We start from the raw sequence: 23,396 nt of genomic DNA, 5'->3' as shown, positions 1-23,396 counted from the left end.
TTCCTGAAGGTTCAAAAACCAGATCCGTGTCCAGAAGCCACTGAAGACTTCTCTTGATCAGCAGCTTGCCCTTATAGCCACCATTGGAGCTTCTCACTGATCTTATGCATCAGGAGTGAAACTGCATGACATAAAGTGCAGAATCCTGTAAAGGAAGATCTAGTGTCAAACAAACAAAAGTGTACCACAACTTCCCATCATTATCTCACTAAGTGATTTTCCATTTTTCAGTATATAGAAATGGGCCTCAGTTCGAGTAATCTCAGCTCTAAATTCAGGCTTCCCTCTTCTCATTTCTTTTTTATGGCAGAAGGCTACATTGACTAACAAACATAGGGTTAGCTTAACGAAGGCTGGCTGAGATGGTCCAGTCTGAGCTGAATTCTGATTCCACCCAGTGATCACACCCAGCAGCTTTTAATGTCTGTGTTTTCAGTGGAGTCACTAGTAACTGTGCAATGTCAATAATCAGATCAACTTTCTGCAGGAGGGAAGATAAAGCTTCTGTTAAGGAGCCTACTTGTACTCTAAATTGCCAGAAATGGAGGAGCTCTGAAGATGAGATGAGCCTATGCTGTTGTAAAACCTCCTTCCAAACAGACCAGTTATTCACCTAAGTAACCTCAAAAGGTGGATGAAAACTATTTGCTAGTTCCCAGTTCCACTGCTCATCGGCCCTCCAGACTTGTGCTCCCACAGAATACAATCCAAGCAAGTGGTGAGCTTCTCCTCCAGTTGGAAGAGAGCAGGAGGAAGGCTTGGTTCTAGTAATACTCAGAGTGCTGAGCATTCATTTTGTTTCTATGACTACATCTTTTTGAGCCCTTCTGTAGAAGCAGAACTGGCAAAATGGAATTATAATCATACCTTTTATTAGAGCATAATTAGCATATCTTGCATAATTATTTGAAGAGTGTTTTGAAAGAGATAAATTATAAATGCCAGAGTGACAGAGCCTAGATCTGTGACAGTACAGAGACAGTGACTAAGGGCTGGACAGAATTTACCCTTCAGCACTGCTTGAATGTTTTACCTTAGAATATCACTCTTCATGGATTTATTTATCTTTTCTCCCTAGAGTGGTAATGTTGCTATTCTTCAGCTGGATGTGATCACACTTTTGTAAGCCATTCTCATAAAAGCTTTTCATGCAAATCAGTTCTCACTTGCCCTCTTGCATAACACCCAGTGAAGTAATCAGCCTAAATTTCTTGCAAGACAGGCGTTATTATCTTCTTTTAAATAGTTGGGAGGATCACTAATGCAATAGTAATTGAGGGTCATGGGAGTATCTAGATAAATAGATCACATAAGCTTTGCTTTTGATATGCAAAAAGTACATTAACATGCATATTGCAGAGTTGCATAATACAGTATTCACCACAAATTGTGCATTGACAGAGGATAACCTTCCATAATCAAAATGAAAGAGTGAAAAGAAAAGACACGCAGAGATCAGAAGACTTGCAAACGTGTCCCCCTGTTTAAACCTTCTTCAAAGACTGTAACCAAAGCTTGGATGAACTGTTAAGAGCGTTCCAGCCTTTCAGCAGTACCTTTCACCATCAGTCTTGTGGTTTAAGCGCTTTGTTTCCAAAGTATAGTGTCTCCTCAGGTCAGCTCCCAGTCAGCTCCTTTCTCACTGGTCGGACTGCCTCAGTCAAAAATCTTGAGCAATCCTACAGTGCTCCAGAGCTTACCTTCCAGAGATGCTGTCCGAAAAGATGAGGAATACCAGCAGTTCAGTGGAGTTCTGGAAGCTTTCTTGACACTTAACATTGGGAGATGTTCGTGCAGAGGGAAGCAGGTGCAAATGATCCCATTTTCGCTACGCCTCTGCTAACAGAGTGGTGAGGGGGTCAGGTGTGAAGGACATATTAGTGGAGGAATAGCCAATCCAGTTTAATACCTGCAGTCCTTAAGAAGATTAAGGACTATTGTATAGATTGGGGTCTATATCTGAAGTCAATATCTTCATCTGCTACTACAGATTATTCTCAGTATGAGGGCAGGTGCTTATTTCCATTACAAACTACAGTATAAAAGCATCAGCTCTGAGATATGTACCATCAGCTACAGCGAGGAGCCAGGAGCAGTCCACTGCTTGGGTAAATCACACTGCTCCTTCGTGTGCTGCAGTGGTCACTTCAAGGCATCTTGCACACAGCTTTGCTTTGAGGTACCTTGTTCATCTGACAGTTGGACAAGCAGTTCTGCTGAGGCCACTTTTACTGGCACAGTCATGCTCTTTGCCAAAGACTTCGTGGTCATAAAGCTCCAATCAGAACATTTATTACAAGGGAACTACAAAATGCAGAAAGGCAATATGCTTTCTGGATGGCAGCAGTACACTCAAGCTTTGCAGCAGAGGTCAGTGATACCCCTCGTCCTTATTATTTACTGGGACAGAAGAAGGAAGTCCCAGAGCCAAGGAGATGCTTTTTCATAACCTGTTCTGTATATGCAGTATCTTTTGTAATTGTTGTGGTACTTTTCCACAGTACTCACATCAAAATATGGATTGTTCCTGATTTACTGATGAGAATGCTGTTATTCCAACTGTGAAAAATGTCTTTGAGTTTCTGATGCAGGTCAGGTGCCATATACATATCAGAAACTGGGCTACTTATGGGACTCCTAGTGACCATGTTCCTATGGCCATTTCTTTCCCCCTGGCTATTTTCTTCTCTGCAGCACTTATTTATTCATGTTTATTGGGAAATTCTTTTTAGAGAGGATTACCAAAACCAGCAGTTATGAATGATGTCACTGTTGTCTTTCTGACTAGTTCCATGCACAAGATCTCACCTTCTGCTGAGCTCCCCTTGACTTCATTTCAAAACAGTTTTGAGCTTCATCAGTCCTTTTTGCAGTCAATGTATTTGATGATTTATTTCTTTTTTAAGGGAGAAAAAAGCTCTTGGATGAGTGTATTTAAGGTTTTGGTCACTTGTTTGATCCATGTTGTGCCACCTGTAGCATGTGCTGCAGCAGGGCTTCCTTACCTTCCTGGCAGTTTGCTGTAAAGCTGTCAGCAGGAGATGCTGGCTGTTCTTCGGGTACTTGTGGGAGATCTACAGATGCAGTTCTCATCCTCACTACTGGTGACACTCCATCTCTGTGCTTAGTTCTGGTTTTAATTCCTTCTGACTGCATTTGAACTTCAAAAGCACCTTTCTATTCGGTCTGCTTTAGTCCCATAGAAATATCCACTTGCAATTTCTATCTGTGAGGGCCTGATACTCTTTTTAATGCATCCCAGAATGCCATTGGCCCTCTTGGCCACAAGGGCACACTGCTTATGGTCAACCTGTTGTCCACCAGGACACCCAGGTCCCTCTCTGCAGAGCTCCTCTCCAGCAGCTCATCCCCCAGCCTGTACTGGTGCATGCAATTATTCCTCCCTAGGTGCAAGACTCTACACTTTTGTTAAACCTCATCCAGCTTCTGACTGCCCAGCTCTCCAGCCTGTCCAGGTCTCGCTGAATGGCAGCACAGCCTTCAGGTGTGTCAGACAATCCTCCCAGCCTCGTATCATCAGCAACTTGCTGAGGGTGGCCACTATCCCCTCATCAAGGTCACTAATGAGGATGTTGAACAAGACCGGACCCAATCTCACCCGGTGGTGACACTGTCTCTTTGGAGTACTCTTTTTCCCTTCCTCACATCTCCCTTTCTCTGTTGAGCTCTGTGTGTGCTCTTTGTGTACGCCCTCTCCCTCAGGCAGCAGCACGTTTTGCCCGTGAGTGCAATGGGATGCTTTGTTCACCGTGCCTGGAGTGGGGCCGGCCCGGTCACAATGACACTGGCTGTGGGGTTGCTTTGGGACCGGGTTCAGCGTGCGGGCGGTTAACACTCCACCGACCGCCGTCGGGCCCCGAGGGGTCTGCGGGGCGGCTCTGGGCTGTGTGCGGGGCGGGCTGGGAGCAGCGCGGAGCCCGGCCCTTTCCCGCCGCAGCGCGCCGTTCCGGGGGACGCTTAGCGCGGCGGACCCATGGCGGCCCCGCGCGCTGTGGTGAGCGCCGTTCCGCGTTCCCCGGGCACCGCCGGCGCTGCGGGGACGGCGACCGCGTCGCCCTCTCAGCCCCGGGTTGGGGTTGTCCCCGCTGGGGACAGGGCGTGCTGGGGGGCTGGGGTTGCCCCCGGCCCGTGGGGTGCCCCTGCTGCACCCCGTCCTCCGCCCAGGCTGCAGAGCGCTCGCAGGCCTTCACAGTGACCTGCACTGTGTGCTTTCAGTTCGTTTTCTGGCTTAATTGGTGCTAAACCCGCGTTCTGGGGGTAAAGCAGCTGCAGCTTTCCCTTCTGTAAAGGAGAGGGTGGGCGTGGAGTTACCCTAACAGGGCCAGGGTGAGATGCATCTCCTCAGCAGTTGTGGTCTGGTAACCGTTTGTGGCTTTTTTCTCCCTTCTCTCAGTGAATCGCTGTGGTTTTCTGTTGTGGTAGCTGGGAAGAGCAGCACATCATGCCGACGGTGGTGGTGATGGACGTGTCGCTCTCCATGACACGGCCCGTGTCGGTGGAGGGCTCCGAGGAGTACCAGAGGAAGCACCTGGCAGTGCACGGCCTGACCATGCTGTTCGAGCACATGGCCACCAACTACAAGCTGGAGTTCACAGCTCTGGTGGTGTTCTCATCACTGTGGGAGCTGATGGTGCCCTTCACCAGAGATTACAACACACTACAGGTAGGGTTTGTGAAACCTGAGAGCTGGAAGTTGTCACTATTGGTTCAGAATCACAGTGAAACAGTGTGATTTCATACTATCCTATACACGGTGTCTTAAATGGAGCTTTTTATCTCTAGTTGCTTTCACTTATCCTTAAAACAAGGGTAGAATCTTAGCTACTTTACAAGTTATACCTTTGCAGGTGACCTCTCAAGCATGGTTAATCGAGTTAAAAGTGAGAATGGATAAATCAGGAGGAGAGGGCTGCCTGAGGAAACTTGTACATACAGCAGTGGTTCTACAGCATTCATGTTTTTCTGTGTGGTTGTTGATTAACAGTGGATATAGGAGACAGCAGTCAGGAACATCTGGAATGTTTTTGAGTCAAGTGAAGATGCTTTTAACGACATCTAGCAGGTGAAATAGGTGAGAAGGAGGAGAAAGTGATTTTAGACCTTGAAGATATGGGAGGGTGTAGGGAGACTGTGAAGAGAGTCTTTGTATGAACGCTGTAAGGCACTGGAAGTTTTGGAGTCCACTCAAAATTACAGATACGTATCTGGTTCCCATATATACCCTTAACAAGAAGTGGTACATCACTGCCTCAGGATTAGCTTTGTCAGTTGTGAGGCTCACAGATTTGAAAAGATATTATCTGTTAGGTTTTTATTTTACTAATTGAATGCTAGTGCGTTTGGTTTATTTTTCCCTCCCCAGGGAATTTCTGAAAGCCAAGAACTCCTCCAGCATGTTAGTTTTACAGCTGCAGCCTTCTTACAGTGTTGTGTTCAGTGTCAAGTTCTCATTTTAAGTAGAAAAGCCTATTTATGGTTATAGAAACAGAATGACAATGTGAGTTGTGATTTCTGTTCCTCTCTACCTGAGTATTAGACGAGCTCTTTGTGGCCTGCTTTCTGGACCTCTTAGAAGTTGGGAGTTGCTGTGAGGAAGGATTTGTAGAGCTACATTCCTTAGAGCTGTACTGTGGGCCCAGTACACCTTGTACTCTGAAACATCATGTCTTTGTGGTCTCGTTAACGAGGCCTTGTGCAGAAAACAAATAAAGCTCAATTTGAGAGATGAGATGGTGGTTTGCATTGTGTTTAAAGCTTTTTCATTGTAATATTCTTCCAGAATGCAAAAGTTTGTTGTTTCTCATATGTTAGAATAGAATTGGGAATGCTTTGTTAGACATTGCTTCAGTCTCCAACTCTCCTATTTCTTTGAGGCTTTTAATTTTCTCTCTGAGACCCGTGTTCACAATGATTAGTTCCTTCAGCTGTCACAGTTGTCTTGAAGTACCATTCACTGTTTCTTTTTTGACTGTGCAGGTGATACATAAGAGCACAGCACTTGGTATTGTGTTGCAAACCAAAGCAAACATACTGACTTGCTAGAGAACTGGGAATAACTTTTTTAGGTTTCCTTTTAGAGATATGTCGCTCAGCATTGACCAACTATTTGTCTTCACAGGAAGCCCTAAGTAACATGGATGATTATGACAAAACCTGTTTGGAGTCAGCACTACTTGGGGTTTGTAATATTGTCCAGCAGGAATGGGGTGCAGCAATTCCTTGCCAGGTATGACTGATTTTCACTGTTCTTGATATCTAGCATATTCTTAGTGTTCCCTGGAAGTTGAAGAAGGAAAAGTGAATGCAATTTGAAAACTTGGAATACTCACACCACTCAGCTACTGGTACCCCAGAAAAAGAAAGAATCAGTGTTCTGGATAAATCTGGGTTATTGACAGGAAGTGACATTTATTATAACATTAAGCAACAAAAATCCAGATAGTTCTGTGTTGAAATGTGTTATAGCAGAGAGAGGAGTGTGTGGGGACACTGTGCATCAGTGATGTTCTTTGTATGTTATAAAATGTGGTCCCACAGCCCTTTTTTGGAGGCTTGGCTTTTGATCTGGGTGCAGTCTTCTGTCCCAAGAGCCCCAGTCAGTTTGGAAGGAGTACAGTCACACAGTAACCTCTGTCCTTCTATACCTGGTGATTTCTAGGGCTTCTAACAGTTCCAGATCTCAGGCAACAGCATGGAGTACTGTTGGATGTGTTTTTATTTGTTTTTTTTTCCTTAATGAGTCATTTTGGAGTGCAACTGCTTGCACACACCATCCAGCCTTGGCAGCTCCCAGCATTCTGAATTTGCTGTCTCTGCTTTTAGCCTCAGTTTTCTGAATTTGCTATCTCTCATGGCAAAATCTAGTGTTAGCCCTCAGTTTTCTGAGACACTAAGAGCCCACTGCTCTTTGGGTCAGGATTTAATTCAGTAATTTTGCAGCTCAATAGGCTAGGAACATCTCTCAAGCAATAGTCCTTTAGGAGAAAGAAGATGGAAGTTTATTGTCTAGGCAGGGCTTTGTAATATAACTAGGATAAAAGGCACCTTGGAGAAGCAGACATTCAACACAAAGAACTGGAACAATGTAAAAGCCAAGCATGGATTAGTTCCCAGCAATTTCATCTCCTATTTGTGTCGTGCTTCATTGTACTGGAACTTCAGGTTATTGGGTGATGAAAGGCAGAGGGGAATGTACTGTGCAGAATTCTGTAATAATAAAAACCATTGCTGCCGAGCAACAGTTCAGATGGTTAGTGGGGAGATTAAGAGAGTAAAAAATCTGGCTGTAACAGATACACATTTGTTTCAGTTGGATTTTATTTTCCTTACCTGCCAGACAAAAAATAATGCCTGCTGCTGCTGTGCTGTTTTGCAAGGGGAGCTGCTTACTCCTCTGGAAACAACTGAGTCTATATGGTTTCATTATTCGGTGCGTAGTTGCCCCCTGCAGATAGGAACATGTCTCTGCTCAGAAATGCTCATCTGGCTTCTCTCTCTCAAGGTTGTCCTCGTCACTGATGGCTGCCTGGGGATCGGCAGAGGTTCCCTGCGGCACTCACTAGCTACTCACAGCCAGCGAAGCGAAAGCAATCGATTTCCACTGCCCTTCCCATTCCCATCCAAGCTGTATGTCATGTGCATGGCAAACCTGGAAGAGGTGACATCTTTAGCATATACCTTCCTCTTTTGTTACACTGGTTAATTATTGTTCTTTTCTGATCTAATAATCAGATCGGCGCCAAGCACATTTTGATACTGCTGTGCTTAAAGCTTAGTTGGTGTGCCAGTTATTGGGTGAAACTTCATGCTGGCATCTTTCTTGAGGATTAGTATTGCATCCATAAAGTTGCCCATCTCTATAAATCGTATCAGTGTCTCCCTGGAGAATGTTGTGCAGTTTCTGTTGATCTATTTATGTTGTTCTCTGTACTCCATTAATTACGCTGAATTATTTGGGGTCTTAAATTTCCAGATTCCTAAATAAATGACTTAACGTTGCAGAGCTGCTCAACACTTAAAACAGAACAATTCTTCAGACATTTGAATAAGCAGAATTCTGAAGTCTGCAGTGGAGAGTGCTCCAGCCAGCTTCTGTTTGTTTTGAGTGAATATGTATCTTTGAAAATCTCCATACCAGCTTCAAAAATCTGCGGTAGTTAGAATTCTGTTCAACACAAACATTTAAAAGTAAGCTTATGTAGACTAAAGCTTCTTAACTTAGGTTTTATTAATAGCTTGGCTTCTAACTTGACAACTATGCTCTTATGTCATGGACAGAAGGATTTTCTGCATAGGGCTGCAATAGATATTTCAGCTTCAGGGTCTCTGTCAAGATTGATCCTCTCTATTAAGCAGTGGGTTGAAGTATGGTTGACGCATCAGAGTAATTGGTAAAGTGTTTGAAGTAAATCTTCTATTACTGATAACTTGAGGTGCCTTCACAAGCGTTCTCTAAAAACTCAAAGAGAATGATGCATCTCTCCTCTCATAAACTGTATTGTCCTGAAGGAGCTGGAAACTTAGAATTACCAATGAAATGATGTGTTATTTAAGGTATTCTTGTGCTCTTGAAGACTTAGAGCTTCTCTGATTACTGGTAGCGTGAACGTTGCTTTTGAAGCAGAACTTAATGTGATAAAGCACTGTATTTTATTTTTCTGGGCCAAACACTGCATCTGCATATAAACACAACACAACACTTCATAGGAGCCAAAGAATATTGGTTTATGCCGAAAAGAGTAATGTGACAAAATTTTGCTGTGTTGTTTATATTCTCTGAAAACCTGGTGGTTAAGAAAAATCAGATTAAAATAAGTAAAAATAAAGCTTAACCAAAACATTTTGCTTTGTTTGTTCAGCTTCAGAGCACGGATTCCTTAGACTGCCTGGAACGGCTCATCGATTTAAACAATGGGGAAGGGCAGATTTTTACCATTGATGGACCCCTTTGTCTGAAGAATGTACAGTCAATGTTTGGGTTAGTAGACAATGTGCCTTTGTGAAGATTTCCACTAAGGAGATCCCATGTAACAGAAAAAGAATGAATGATACCAGATGTTGTCATTTTTTGCCTTGTTCCAGAAAGCTGATAGACCTGGCTTACACGCCATTCCATGCCGTTCTCAAGTGTGGCCACTTAACATCTGATGTGCAAGTATTTCCCAGACCAGAACCTTTCATTATAGATGAGGAAATAGACCCCATTCCTAAAGCAATTAATACAGGTAATGCATTTTTTTATTGCTTTTTAGTTAAATGCATTTGATTTCAACCTTTTCACTACTGTATCTTATCCTGTATGGTTATGTTTCACCTGCTTTCTTTCTATCTGCAAAGCTCAATCACTGATGATGTAGTTTCTTGGTATATATGGCACCAGACAATTCTGTGTTTGTCTAGCAATGTGGTTCATGGATAACTGTGTGTATGTGTTGGAAATGATGTGTGTCATGACATTATGTATGAATATTTGTGTTTTACTACCCCCAGTGAAGATCAGGGTTCTGTTGTGCAGCCTTAGTCACTGCTTCAGAAAGTTAGTGGTGCAAAAAGCAGCGGTGTTGAATTGATTCTGGATGCACTCAGCTGATTAAAATCTGTTGTCTCTCCACAGATCTAGAAATTGTAGGTTTTGTAGATATAGCTGACATTTCTAGCCCTCCTGTCTTATCCAGACACCTGGTACTGCCTATTGCACTTAACAGAGGTAAGCAAATTCTTGTAACAAAAAGTGCTTTAAGCTTCCCCTTTAATGGCTGTGGTGGTTTTGTTGAGAAGGAAATCTTGTGCTTTATGCCAGATGTCCCTAAGGTCCACACTTACGTGTTTGCATTAAGGTTAAAACCTTGAACACAAGATCTTTCCTTTTTTTGGGCAGTGTGTTCTTTGGGAAAATCATCTGAATACATCACAGTGAATAAGTAGAGAGAAAAGTGTTGTTATATCATCATTATTAGTAGAGGATAATCTTCAAGCTACAAATACTTGTGGGTCATAAAATATGTGTTGTGAGATGAATAATTAATACCAGCTTCTAATTGGTTCTTGGAATGATTTCTTGCTGTGAAAAATCTAATCAGAGTAACACCTGCATTGCTCAGTGGTTCTTCAGCATTGAATGCTGCTCACTGACTCTAAGTATATCTGTGTCTTTACAGAAAACTTGTGTAGGCTTCAAGAACAATTGAGCATGTCTGTGGCTTGCAGCTACTTGTCTGCTAAGAAGGGCTTCCCAAGTCTTTTTCTTAAGGCCTTGGAATGGAGCTAAAAGAAACTGAGATTTCTTGTGATAAAGAACAGTGAAAACACCAGATGTGCTTCCATCTCTGCACCGGCACTCTTATCCTGCTAGGCCTTCCATTTTAAAAGATATTAACAGTTTCATCACAGCTGTATTCTGGTTTCTAAAACACAGTGTCTCATAATGACCACAAATTGCATGGGAGAGGTGGACTTGATTTACAGGATGTTTTGGTTCAGAAGCAGCCATGTTATTAATTGCCACTCTTAGTGCCTTTGCATTTCTCTTCTAGTTCCTTCAAAGTTTTATTTGCAGAGTTATTTGTTAAATGTGTGAAGTTTGTGATCAGAATGCAGTAGAGTAATCATATGTTTTTATTCAGTCTCACCCGGCTGCAGCAGAAGGGTTTCCCAGTCACTGCCACTTCTGGCAGCCTTTCCTAAGAAAGGAAAGTATCTTTGCAGAATGGTGCTTTGGGTTGAGAGTTCTTCATGACAGAAAGTACAGGATGGTAGAGTCATGGGAATAGAAGTAGTGTGTTTGAACTTACATTGTCCCTTCGTTTGCTTTCCTTCCCCAGAAGGTGATGAGGTGGGACCTGGGATCACAGATGACACCGAAGATGAGAATTCAGCTAATCAAATTGCTGGAAAAATTCCCAACTTCTGTGTTTTGTTACATGGGAGCCTGAAAGTGGAAGGCATGGTGGCTGTCGTCCAGTTGGGGTATGGAGCTGGATGTCTGCCTGAAAGATCTCTCTTACTTTGCTCATTTATGCTTCACCCTCTACAGAACTTGCATCACTAGGCAAAGCCATGGATTTTTAACTGTAGACTTGTTTCTGCCAGTATTAATTACAAATAGTGACTCTCCACACAGTGGAAGAAAGGGAAACTCTGTGTTAAGACAGTTGGAAAGTGTTCAGACTTTGGGATTTGCTCTTTTCAATAGGCCAGAGTGGTATGGGATGCTCTATTCACAAGCTGATAGCAAGAAGAAATCGAACCTCATGATGTCTCTCTTTGAACCTGGTCCTGAGCCCCTTCCATGGCTAGGGAAGATGGCACAGCTTGGACCTATCTCAGGTACTGATCACACTCATTGGAGTAACTTGGGAATTCAGCATTTTCTGAACGCTTTCTGATTGCATGACCTTGCCAGATCTTACTCATTAAGTCTTTTTATTTCCTTTTTTTTCCTCCAGATGCGAAAGAAAATCCTTATGGAGATGATGACAATAAGAGTCCTTTCCCCTTGCAACCCAAGAACAAGCGCAGCTACGCACAGAACGTTACTGTATGGATTAAACCAAGTGGCCTCCAGGTACAGATTTTAGACTTGATGCTTTACTCTAAACAGCAGAAGCTTTCTCAGCAGCAAAATGGAGTCTGTGTGTGTCTCATCCACTTGTTGTAATTGCTTTACTGCTTTCCTTTCATCTTTATAATAACTGCCTCTGTAAAATGCGATGATTAAAATGCAATCAGAAAGCATAGCTTGTTTAATGGAAGCTGCATCTGGCTTAGTTTATTGGGTTTAGTGTAATTGCAGCTTGTTTCAGCCTTTGTGAGCTGCAGGCTTGTCACTGGTCGGGATTATTTATCAATAAATAGTTGAGGACATTTTTCTGCAGCTTACTCAACAGTTGATAAGATCTTTTCTTCCTTTTCTGCAGACCGATGTACAGAAGATCTTGAGAAATGCACGGAAACTCCCTGAAAAGACTCAGACTTTCTATAAGGTGAGTCTTGGTGCAGGCCAGCCTGAGGCTTTGATCTGTAGTGATAGCAGTGCATCTGACAAAGGAGCACATACTGTCTGTGTCTGTGGGATGTTCACTCTGTGCAGGGCTTGAAGAGCTCTGCAGAAGCACACACTGTCCTCTAAAGACACCTTGGGTCCTTTTTATGGACTAGTTAAAGTGAGACAGGGAAGTCTGGTTTCCTGCCGTCACATTTTCTGCCGTGCTGACAGAGATGTGTCACATTTACAGGTGACCCTCACGATCTCTGCTACTTTGATGGTGAACTTAAGTGCAGATTTTACGCTTTTGTGCTGGCAGAAATAAACTGATGGATCAAAGAGGAATACGAAAACGAGTGTCAATCTGAACCTGAAAGCATGTCCTACGTTTTTTCTACAAGAGAAGTAGAGAAAGAAAATTCCAGTCACTTTTGGCCGTATCATAAAAATCCATAATCTAGGCTGTAGACAGAGGTAATTGTTATTCCTCTTGTAAGCAAAGTACTGAAGCAGTTTATTATTGTGGTCCCCAGAGACCTGAAGGATGAATACACTGCTGAAATGCACACAAGCAGCCATCGTTGTTTACAGCGAAGAAAAGTATGTATAATGTTTTTCTGGGTGCTGTGGTTAGAGGCAGCAGTCAGAGAGGCCCAGGCTGGAAACCACTCCAGGCAGGGACACAGACGGAGCAAGCAGGCACAGTAGCTGAGTGCACAGAAAGGAGAAGTGAATTTCTAAGAAGGGATCAAGGGAGAACTAGCTAGTTACCTGTGCCACTATAATCCTCAGCCCTGAAGCATTTTCTTGTCATGAGCAGCTAGGCATCTTGCAGCAGCTCTGCTGATCACACAGGTTACTTTCCTTGAAGTGAATAAGCTTGCATTTAAAAAAAGAAATTAAATATATACCTTTCTGAAGCCATCATGAGCCTTTGTATAAAGCAGTTTTTGTTCTTTGCAGGAACTTAACCGTTTAAGAAAGGCAGCTCTGGCCTTTGGCTTTTTGGACCTCTTGAAAGGTGTGGCAGACATGCTGGAGCGGGAGTGCACGCTGCTTCCTGACACAGCTCATCCTGATGCGGCGTTTCAGCTCACACACGCTGCTCAGCAGCTCAAAGTGGCAAGTACTGGGGCATCAGAATACACTGCCTATGATCATAACATTGCTCCACTGCAGACAGACTTTCCCAGTACCGGCACTGAAAGAATGTGAAGTCTCCAGTTTGGGTACTTACGTAGATTGAGACTCGAGTCACTCAGATTTCCTTGTCCTGTTTACTTTCTTAGGGCTTCTTTAATTATTGGAACTTCCTGTTATAACAGGGTCCTTTACTTGCATCAGTGCTCTCCAAATAAATGTAGCTAGTCTGTGACAGCTTTCAGTCAGGCCTGGAAAACTGTAGGAGGTGATTGCTGTTGGATGGTGGGTGGAAATTACGTGTGAGGAGACAGAGAGCATGGCATCGTGGGGCTCAGGCTTTTTGTGGCTTTTGGCCTTCCCCAAATGTGGTTGATATATAAATGAAATCACTGGTAGACGTGTCCTAAAAGGCAGCTGCTGTTATTTTACAGATGGATTTGAGCAATCCAGAGAAAATACATGAGAATCACTGTATGAGATGAGATACACAGCTAATTTCAAGGTGCTCTCACTAATTGCTAGTCCATACTGCAGTGATGAACATCACTGGTGGTGCAGTGCTTATGCTTGTGAAAGTAACTTAATCTTTTGAGACAAATTTTTTATTTGTGTAATTTTAATAAAAAGGAATTCTTCAGGAGAAGATTGTTTTGTTCCATTTTCAGAGCAGCTTTGCTGTGTGTTAGCTTAGGAATGGCTGAAACATCAACGTGATGAAGGTCACTCTCATGTTAAGCAGCTGGAGTCTGAAGTAATAAATTATTCAGCTTACTGCATTCAGGGAAAGAGCAAAGAACTGAACTGAAGCAAAATTTGGTTGTAAATCTTTATTAATAGAAACACATTCTTTCTGAAGGACTAAAACTCAAATTGTTTAAGATCCATTACAGCTCGTACTAGGTACCACAATTTCACTGAGAAACATCATGTATGAGTACATACAGATTTTATAACAGAAGTTTAAATGCCCAGTAAAGAAATCAGAAGTATGAAGGGGATCCTTGCTGTTCCAAGCCAGCTAATTCAGTCCTTTGATGTACTTCAGACATACGTACAGTGTGTACTGTAGTGAAATAGTGTGTAAATAATGCTCAGCTCTTTTGAGAAAGTTACCTGCACTCTTCTCTGCAAGTGAGCCTCCAGTATCTCTAAAGAGAAGTTGCATCATGCCTCTCGTTGACAAAACACAATTGTGAAATGCAGTGTAGAGCTTGTATCAGTTCTTTGTTAAAGTCTCTTTATAAACCATTTTCCTTCCTTTACAGTAATAATCCCTGGGTCCATGCCATAAATAGTAAGCTGTTTGTTAACTTCCAGGAGGATTCATATCATTTCACAGTAGAAAAAGATAACACAAGTAGTAAGATGACACTTGAGCTAATCTCAGCTTCGGTGCCCGATCTGGATTGCTGGCATTGCTTGGGGTACCCTGGGGACAGCAGCAGCTGTGAAGCAGCTTGTTCAGAACCATAATTTTTCTAAACTGGATTAAAGGGACCAGAGGAACCTGAAATTAACTACAGGAGGCAAGGTGTGAGGAAGTGCTCGTGGAAACGAAGTCCACTGAAACAAAAGCTTTCAGGTGAGAGAGTACATGAACTGGGGTGTGAAGGGAACAGCTCCTGTTTAAAGCAAACACAGAGGAAAGGGTCCCTTCAAACCCTAGGTGGGATCTCCCTTACTGAGATATAATCTATTATTTTGATGCCACATTTGTTTGACCTACTGCTCTACCCCATCAGGGAACAGCCAAGAAAGTGTGTTAACAAATTAAATGTGCAGCTGATAAAATGAAGTAGAAAGACATTCTCTGTTGCTTTTCCAAGCCTATAAAGGAGCTACAGCCCCAGCAGGAACTGTCAGAAGAGTTCAGACTCCCAGGGCAGCTCCAGATTTTAACTCTGCATGAGTTGGATGGAGTTCTTCTGGGGTTCACATGCTGCAAGAAAGGTGGTACCTGTGTTTCCTTGTCTCCTTGTGTCAGGATGCACCCCAGGAACAGCATGGGCCAGCTAATGGTATGTCCCAACATCAGAAGCCCTATCTGCATGCAGTATTGAAAGAGCAAATATCCAATTTAAATATAAACACTACTTCTATTCAGTGCTGCTCCACCATTTAGAAGCATATTGTATGCAGATAATAGGATTTCTCCCTAATACAGCAGTCAGTAGGATACAAGAGTAAGTGCAGCTGTCCCATGGTAAATGTCACGCATGCATTTGATTGAAAGAACAAAATACAGCATATGGGAATGTTACCTGAATTCTCTATGAGATCATGAATCTAATATGATCATTTAATTTTACAAAATTCTTTACAGTGGGTAAAACCCTAAGAATTAGAGGCTTATCTTGTCATTGAGATAAGTTAGATAAGAAAGCACTGAAGTCCTCCTTTACTTCATCTTTCTCTTCTTTGGTCCAAGGTGCTGTTTCCTTTGCTTGTAGAGATATCGGAAGTTTACAAATAACCCTGAAAAAGAATCAAGTGTTTAGGTAGGACATCACTTAAAGCTAGATGGCTGCACCAAATTAAAGCAAACAAAGAAAACCCACAATGGTTTATGAGCAGATACGTAGCACTGAAAGCTAGGGCTGGTATTTCCATGTGGGGTTAGATGGGTTTGTCACTTGTAAAACTGTGCAGAGCTGGGAAAGGATCAGACAGGTGATTCAGACAGTCTCAGCTGAAGGTGTTCTTTAAGCAAAGTCTGCAGGGGGGAAACCTAATCAAAGTTCAGCTTAACATTATAGATAAGATTCAGTGACCTCAATGTCTTTTGGATACATAGGCATACTGGCTTTTTATACTACAAAATTAAGTTTAGGAAGTGTAACAAAATAAACCAGGTATGCTGCTACTTGAACAGCCTTCTATATTGTTCCCTGGAAAAACGTTGTATTATAACGTAGTTTAGTTAAACATTTTCTTAAATTTGGTATCATGTTTTGAGTTCCAGTAAATCATTCTGAAGCTCAAATAATGTAACAGGGTGAAATTAAGCAGAGTGGGATTACAAATACATGTAAAAAATGTACTTTTAACTCAGATGAACTGCAGATAACACTGCTAACTTGTTAATAAGGACTCCTCCTTAGAGGCAAACCATGCTAATTGTAGCCGTGTTCCCTTCAGCCTCTGACAAGTATTTAAGTGAGCAATGAGGATGGTACTTAGCCTCAGGCAAGTTTGTGTTGTCAAGATCTCTGACACATGGGACTTTAGCTTTCTTAGGGAAAATAGACCTAATCAGAGGAAACTGCCTTTTCATTTTCAACAGCAAGAAATACAATTAAATATCTTACCCAAAAACAAGGCTATAAGATACACCTGAAGCAAGAATGAGAACTGGATTGTGACGTTCAGTGGATTTGGCAATCCCAGACTAAATTTTCCCGTTTCACTGAAGATGGGAATGGACTGAATGAGACAGACAGCTGAAAGCAGAAAACCGTGGTTATCAAACACAGGTAAAATGCTCATTATTATACTTGTGAGAGTTTGAATCAAAGCTATTTAAGCAATGTAGTATAATGGTAAGCAGCTACATCACATGGTAAAGCAGTTTAGTTACAGAAGTCTAAGCATGGTAAACTTGCCTGGCGAGACATTGTTCTCATACACAGCCATGCAGCCTGCAGGGCCTGTGCCAGCAGTGCTTACCATGTTGCAATACCCCCAGAAAAAGGAGATAAGTTTCTCCTTATCTTGGAGTTGAGCAATGCACAGCCTACTCCTGGCTCACAGAAGCAAGCTCTGACAGGTAGGATTACAACACATTTCTTGCATCTGGAGGCTGAGTAGTCACAAGGATTTTAAAAATTCATATGTTAAGACAGAAGAGTTCACTGTTGAAGTCCTCTCTCTGGGCTTCAAAGCTGAAGGGGAGAACAGCCCCATTGGGAAAGCACTACTCTTGTCTCAGAACAGGTTATGATGCTTTCCCCAGGAAGAACAGGCACTTGCTCATTCTGTGCCAGTGATTTACAAGGTAACTGCAAGGAGTCTGAGCTGGCGTGAACCCCAGCAGGTCTGACCAAGCAGATATAGCAGACAAAAGTAAATGAAGCGAAGGGAAGCGAGCGTTGTCTTCCTACAACACCTGCATGGTCTGCAGTGCACACTTGGTCACTTTGTTCCACTACCCTTTTGTTGCCTTACTTTCCTCTCCAGTGCCCAAAACGATGACTTCTATTCACATCAAATTGAAAGTGTTTGCTTCAGGAAGTTAGAAATGCTCATATCTGGTTCAGCTCAAAGCACACATCTGCTGATCTGCAGCACTATTCTATTACTCTTCAGTCCAGAAGCCAAAACAAAAATGGAGTTATTTGCCCAGAATTAACTTCGTTTATTAAACTTTTTTTCGGGCATACCTTCTGCCAAGCCGCCTAAAGGGTAGAGAGGGATCCAGCTGGTGTAACGGAGCCAAGTTAGAGGTTTCCATTCTATACCCATGCATGAAAGCATGTAATAGGGATACCTGAAGCCAATTAAGCACGAGAAGAAACAGATATTGTTTAATATTAAAATAGAAGCTGCTACCAGAATTAAGCTTGCATATATCCGCAGTATAGAACAGTCAACATCATTTCCAAGTGACACAAGAATAATCAAAAACTGTTCTTGTGGCTCTTGATGGACTCCCCCTTATTTGGCAGTTCATATAACTAATGCTATTCTGATCACTTGGATGAATTTAACTGCCTGACTTGTTGAACAGACCTTTCACAACATTTTCTTTGGAAAGGACAGCAGAGCACAATGCAGCTCACTTAATCATAGCCTAAGTATACATCATCTAGAGGGCCAAATTTCCCAAAATACAGCAATGTGTTTTTTCAGGACAGTATTATCTTTTAGATTCCTATATTGTCCCAGCTTCTGGCTGTGACAGTGTCTAAAGGGGGTTTTACTCTCTGGTTCCAATCTCTGTGCCAATCTTCCAAAAGGTACAAAGATCAAAATCTTTGAAGGTTCTTGGAAATAACCACGTTGTTCTGTGCACACCCATTAAAGGAAAAGTCCCACAAACCTGAACAGCTCAATGATGCTCCAGAAATAAAACAAGAAGAACACCACAGCTTTGCTCTGCATTTCCTCTAAGCTTCCAAGGACAACAAACAAAATGAAGTTTCTTCCAAATACCTGTTTAAGGAAAACAAATTGGGGAACAGTCACACTCTTTGACAAAGGAGCAAGTCCTTGCTTTCAAAGCCATGCAGATTATCTGCTTTTCCAGTCCAAAACAGTTCTGTACTCAGCATTTAATTATACAGCTGAGCTGTCACCTCTGATTTTTAAGCACGCCTTTCTATTCTTTCTATTCTTGGTCTGATGCAATGGGACCTCATCTTAAATCATACAGCTTCACTTTTATTAACAACAACCATGTCCAAGATAAAAGGGGCACCAGAATCTAATCAAAAACATTTACTTTTTGTCAGCTGATTCTTTCTTTTGTTGTCCTACGTTATCATATTTAATTGCCGGGAGAAGACAGCCTCCCACAGCAGAGTATGGGAAGCCTGGATATCTGCCTCTTGAGTAACAGACTCTCTAGTTCAGTGACAGTAAGATTACATCACGTAGAAAAAGTAAAATACGCATTTTCTTATAAAGGGAGGAGCAAGAAGAAACTTAAAGTATTACCTGTATCACAGCAGGAATCAGTGGTGATCTGACTAGTCCTATTAGTGAATTCAGGATTTCCATTAATGCCAGAGTCTGACAGAAGTACATCATGTCAGCAATAGTGTGAAATGTATCATAGAAGGAATCTGTAAGACATGGGAAACAGTTTTAAGGACAGTTTTTCATGTTCGGGAAGCACAGCTTCTGATAACAGCCTGTTTGTATCTGAAAAAGCATTATGCATGATTACTGAACTTCCTCATAGGCCTTACCTCCAAGTCACACCACTTAGTCCAGAAACACTGCTCAAGTCCTCTATTTCCTACGCAGAGGGACCAAGAGCTATTACAGCAAGCACCTCCCAAAAAAATGTGACAGCACCATCCCTCAGCAGAATGAATGAATTTCATTCCACAACCAAAATGTTCTGCCCAGCTTACTTTCAAAAATACTGATCTCACAGTAAGCAAAACGTTTCCTTCCATCTGATTTCTTTAGATGCAATCTTGGTGGAGTACAAGCATCATTCATTAGATTACACATCTGTCATTTCAAGTAGCATTTTCCTATCCTTGAAACAGTGATGGCTTTTCTTGTGCGCTTTGGTGATACATTTACTACTTCATTTCCTAGATACGTCTTCCTTTAAACTTTGATATTTAGAAGTATTAAAAATGACACCCTGAAATGTGATGAAGCAGTGCTTGTTACTTGCCTTTTCCTAAGATGAACAGTCGTACTGTCATGTTCACAAAAATCCAAGAGAATCCCAGAAACTGTACGAGGTTGTACATTATTAAGTATCCTTTCTTCAGGTGTTTGAAAGCTGAAATCAATAATAAATGCATCAGATGAGCAGAGCACAACGGTAACGCTCCTGCAAACCAAGCTTTCTGTGAAATACAGCCTACAGAAAGGGGAACTATCGATTGTGGCAAAAGAGGAGCTGTGTGCTTTGTGAGTTCTGCCTGCTTTCATCATCTGCTAGAACAGAATTCTTGCTAGTCAGGTTTTTACACTCCTTAGAAACTGCAGGCAATTTGTATTACATTTCCAAATTGCTCACGATACACAGATCCTCCTCCAGCATGCACCAAACCACTCAAAATTGCTCCATGAGATCACATATGTGAGTGACAGCAGCTGAACCCACATCTCACACACTAGAAAGGTACAGTTACTTACGGTCTTTTGGGACTCTGGATTCTATTTTCATTTTGTTAATCTTTTCTTCTTCCTTAAGATGAAGGATAAGGTTTTAGCGAGTGTTACCGTAATTAGCAACTGATTTGTTAACTACCCTACTGCAAAGCTAGTAGGTTTAAAACTCAGTTAAGCAGCCAATTGCTAGAGGGCTTAAATGTTCACCTGCATAAAACAGAGCACATTATTCATCCACAATTAATGGCAATGTAAAGGTAGAGGGCATTAACTGGCTTTACAGCCTTCACTGTATGTGGTGCTCTAACAGATGCCTTTGCTGAAAAAGCCAGCTGATTTCTGTGTTTGCAATTATTACTGTTTCTTAGAACTGCTCCCTAAAACGTTTCATAACCCACGAGAGACCTGACAGGAACTGAGTATATCCAGCCCAGGCTCCTCCTGCCCCTGCACAACTGCTTCTGCTGCTGCAGTAGCTCTTTCGCCTCTGCACTTAACCTCAATGGCTTGGAGGAGAACAGGGCAGTGTTTGTTTTAAACCAGTTAAACAGAAATGCAGTCTGTTCTGTTAAAGTGCTTTCCAAGATGGGCTTTCACCCCCTGCTGCATTAAGCTGCTTGAACTTACCATATGGTGGGAATGCTCAGTCACAGCCAGCCCTGCAGCTCAGGAAACACTACTGCGACAGTATACATGGAAACAAGACCCTGCTTCTTAGGCAAGCAATGCCCAGGACTGGTGTCTCTGGGCTTCACATGGCACGTTAATCTGACCCTCATATGGATCAGGATACAGGAGTGCTAGGGTGCAAGGCAAGAGGTGCAAGCCTTCAGCTGCAGGCATCAGCCAGCACTGAGCTAATATACAGCAATCCTTGCTTTGTAACTGGCAGCACGAACCCTGCGAGCCCACAGGACTGACCTTCTCCTTCAGTTCCATTTCAGCATCCGATTCATCTAACCAGCGGTCGAAGTCCGGAGCTAGGAAGAGCGGGCGTTTCTCTTGCTTGGTGAGTCTCTCCCACCAGTGACTCTCCTTTTTCTGCACAGTGATGTTGAGCTGCCTTTGGGTCACCCTGCACACGGGCTGGGGGCAGGCACAAGAGAACACGTCAACAAGAGCCCTAAGAAACGAGCTCTGAGACTGAGCTGATAGCTGAGCGCTCCCCTCCAAGAAAGCAGAGGTGACGTGGATTGCTGCAGCACAGGCATCTCCCTGCTGCCCAAGACACAGCATGGAAACCAAGGGCAAGGTGAAGATGGCTATGGGACTTGTGATTTGACGACCAGCTGGAAGGCCTGCACTGCACAGCACTATTCCTACTACAGTTAGCACAGCCCCTGGCGCTAGCAATCCTACACAAAACCTACAGACCATGCCTCGTGTTTCATACAGTGAGCCACCACTTCCTCTAGCCAGTGGTACAAATAATGCTAGTGTCAGCCACAGGTACGTCCCCAGAACGGGGAATCCCACGTGACACCTGCTGTGGTGAGAGGAAGAGCCATGACCTGCACTCGTAACTGCGTGTTCCCCCAGCAGTCTCTGTCAAGGCCTGGCTCTGTGCTCCTGGGACATCTGAAGGCTGCAGCTTTAATTTACAGCTACTACTGGCACAGGCTCTGTCTCTCACTGCTGGCACCCTCCAGCCTCCCTGCCAAAGCAGCAGAGCCAAACCATGGCTCCCAGCGTGGCTGCAGGAGTAAGCAGCACAAATCCTCTGCTGAGAGCTGAGCCTGGAGTTCTTCCACGCCCCAGAGGGCTTTGAGAAATGAAGGCAAACTTCCCAGCCACCTACGGGAGTTTGCTCTTCCAGCTGAGTTCCTCCCTATTGGACTACAGCAGCAATTAAAGCAACGTTTTGCAATAGGACCTGCAATGGGTCTATACCAGCAACCTAAGGAATTTGCACAAGCCAGAAACACCAGTTCTCATGAAGTTAGCAACCACACTGGCACTTTGTACCATCGTGTTCCCCCTCCTCCCCGTGGCACAGCTGCATCAAACTGCTGCATCTGTCTCCCCGTATCTGACTGCTTTAAATCCCTATAAAAACTAACTACTGTATAGCAGCTATGGTAAATGTAAGGCCCTGTTTCTATCAAGGCTCAGCCAGCGAGATGAGCTGCATTAAGGCAGGATGGTGGCTGAGCACAGCAACCCAGGACTGCTGTGGGTGGCACTTAGCAGTCAGTCCCCAGGAAAACCTAACAGCACACCGCAGACTTTGTGCACAGACATTCTCTTTTCATGTTTCTCAAACAAACAAAGAAAAATCTTTTCCTCTGCAACAGTTAGAAGAAAAAGAAATACCTACTTTAGGCTCGACTGGTTCTAGGAACTCGATCTGAAACTCGTAGATGTTGTCCCCTTTGGCACCATGACCCTGAGCTAAAAAACAAAGAGCAGATATACAATCAGCACAAAGTGCCTAGCGAGCCCCACACGCCTTTAAAGCACATCTGACACACAGAAATATTCAGTGTTATTTTTACAGTGCCTTCTCCTGCCTCGCTGGGAGGGAAGATCAACAAATATCCCACGTCGGAAGGGATCCCAAAGACAAAACCCCGCGGTGTGGAGCTGCAGGAACCAACGGTGTCACAGCTCTGCAGCTGCTGGCGGGGTGTCCTGGCTGCCAGCCCTGCTCCCCAAAGGCAGTTTGGCTGTAACCCTGCTGGGAAGGCACTGCTGGGAGCAGCCCTCGGGGGAGTGCTGACTTCCCTTCCCACCCGCAAGCTGATCCCGGCACCGACACGCGTGGCCGTGCCCTATCAGTGCCCGCTGGAGGGAAAACGACCAAGTCAATGGCCAAACCCCGCTGAAAGGCAGCACCGCGATGTGCTGAGCAGCGACCCGAGCGTGCTGCCGGGCTGGGCCAGGAGGGCCTTTTAGAGGAGGAGCTGCTTTACCTTCCAAATGGGGCCGCGATAACGCTCACAGATGGGGCTTTGTGGGCTCAGCACGGACAGAGGGACACGGAAACGTCCCGCACATGTAAATGCGGGGCGCGACGCTTTGCCTACGAGACAAGACACGGCCCGCAGCGGTCACAGCCCTACCTCGGAACCGCAGCACGTTGTCGACGATACTGATGTCCGGGCTCTGCGGGGGGGGGGGGGGGGACAAGCTCCGTTAGTGATCGCGACACCGGCAGCTCCGCGGGAGCCCTCGGTGGGCCTTAACACAGCGCTGCCCACGCTCCGCTGCCAAACCCTGCCAGCGGAGCCCCGCCCCCGGTACCGGTACCTGCACGTCGCTCAGCTCCACGCGCAGGTACAGCTCCCGGTGCCGCTGCGCCCAGTGCACGTGCGGCCGCAGACTGCAGCCCGCCATCGCGCCCGCCCCACCGCGCCGCTCCCGTCCCGAGCCGGCGGGGGATGCCGGTGCGCCTGCGCAGTGCGCACGGAGGTGAGCGGGAGGGGCGGGGCTCTGAGTGCGCATGCGCGGT

The 23,396-nt window shown here is 44.0% G+C and overlaps 2 protein-coding genes across 2 annotated transcripts; one reads left to right on the top strand and one right to left on the bottom strand.

Moving 5' to 3' along the window:
* Positions 1–4,433: 4,433 nt before the first annotated feature.
* Positions 4,434–13,395, top strand: INTS14 (integrator complex subunit 14). The gene is made up of 11 exons (XM_065734068.1): positions 4,434–4,684; positions 6,140–6,247; positions 7,523–7,678; positions 8,880–8,998; positions 9,103–9,245; positions 9,635–9,727; positions 10,842–10,986; positions 11,213–11,346; positions 11,466–11,584; positions 11,937–12,002; positions 12,968–13,395. The coding sequence occupies exons 1-11, from the start codon at positions 4,463–4,465 to the stop codon at positions 13,217–13,219; spliced, it is 1,557 nt and encodes a 518-aa protein (XP_065590140.1). The 5' UTR covers positions 4,434–4,462; the 3' UTR covers positions 13,220–13,395.
* Positions 13,396–15,126: 1,731 nt separating this feature from the next.
* Positions 15,127–23,296, bottom strand: HACD3 (3-hydroxyacyl-CoA dehydratase 3). Its single transcript, XM_065734067.1, has 11 exons — positions 23,195–23,296; positions 23,008–23,050; positions 22,263–22,336; positions 20,867–21,031; positions 19,970–20,021; positions 19,500–19,610; positions 18,803–18,930; positions 18,186–18,298; positions 17,527–17,633; positions 16,456–16,587; positions 15,127–15,622 (listed from the first exon to the last, which is right to left on the bottom strand). The coding sequence occupies exons 1-11, from the start codon at positions 23,279–23,281 to the stop codon at positions 15,546–15,548; spliced, it is 1,089 nt and encodes a 362-aa protein (XP_065590139.1). The 5' UTR covers positions 23,282–23,296; the 3' UTR covers positions 15,127–15,545.
* Positions 23,297–23,396: the final 100 nt, after the last annotated feature.

This window comes from Cyrtonyx montezumae, unplaced genomic scaffold (genome assembly GCF_038088225.1).
Source record: "Cyrtonyx montezumae isolate F1298 unplaced genomic scaffold, pur_monq_1.0 scaffold_17, whole genome shotgun sequence".
Lineage (NCBI taxonomy): Eukaryota > Metazoa > Chordata > Aves > Galliformes > Odontophoridae > Cyrtonyx > Cyrtonyx montezumae.
This window is presented reverse-complemented; position numbering and strand designations above follow the sequence as displayed.

What these genes read in the sequence shown, in the direction of transcription:
- INTS14 (XM_065734068.1), top strand. Translation starts at nt 4,463, where the DNA reads ATGCCGACGGTGGTGGTGATGGACGTGTCGCTCTCCATGACACGGCCC. An exon ending in GCATGGCAAACCTGGAAGAG is followed by an intron (nt 7,679 to 8,879) that starts GTGACATCTTTA and finishes TTGTTTGTTCAG; the next exon opens with CTTCAGAGCACGGATTCCTT. An exon ending in GCCTATTGCACTTAACAGAG is followed by an intron (nt 9,728 to 10,841) that starts GTAAGCAAATTC and finishes TTCCTTCCCCAG; the next exon opens with AAGGTGATGAGGTGGGACCT.
- HACD3 (XM_065734067.1), bottom strand. Translation starts at nt 23,281, where the DNA reads ATGGCGGGCTGCAGTCTGCGGCCGCACGTGCACTGGGCGCAGCGGCAC. An exon ending in ACTGTTCATCTTAGGAAAAG is followed by an intron (nt 18,931 to 19,499) that starts GCAAGTAACAAG and finishes CATGTCTTACAG; the next exon opens with ATTCCTTCTATGATACATTT. An exon ending in TTTAGGCGGCTTGGCAGAAG is followed by an intron (nt 16,588 to 17,526) that starts GTATGCCCGAAA and finishes TTCTGCTTTCAG; the next exon opens with CTGTCTGTCTCATTCAGTCC.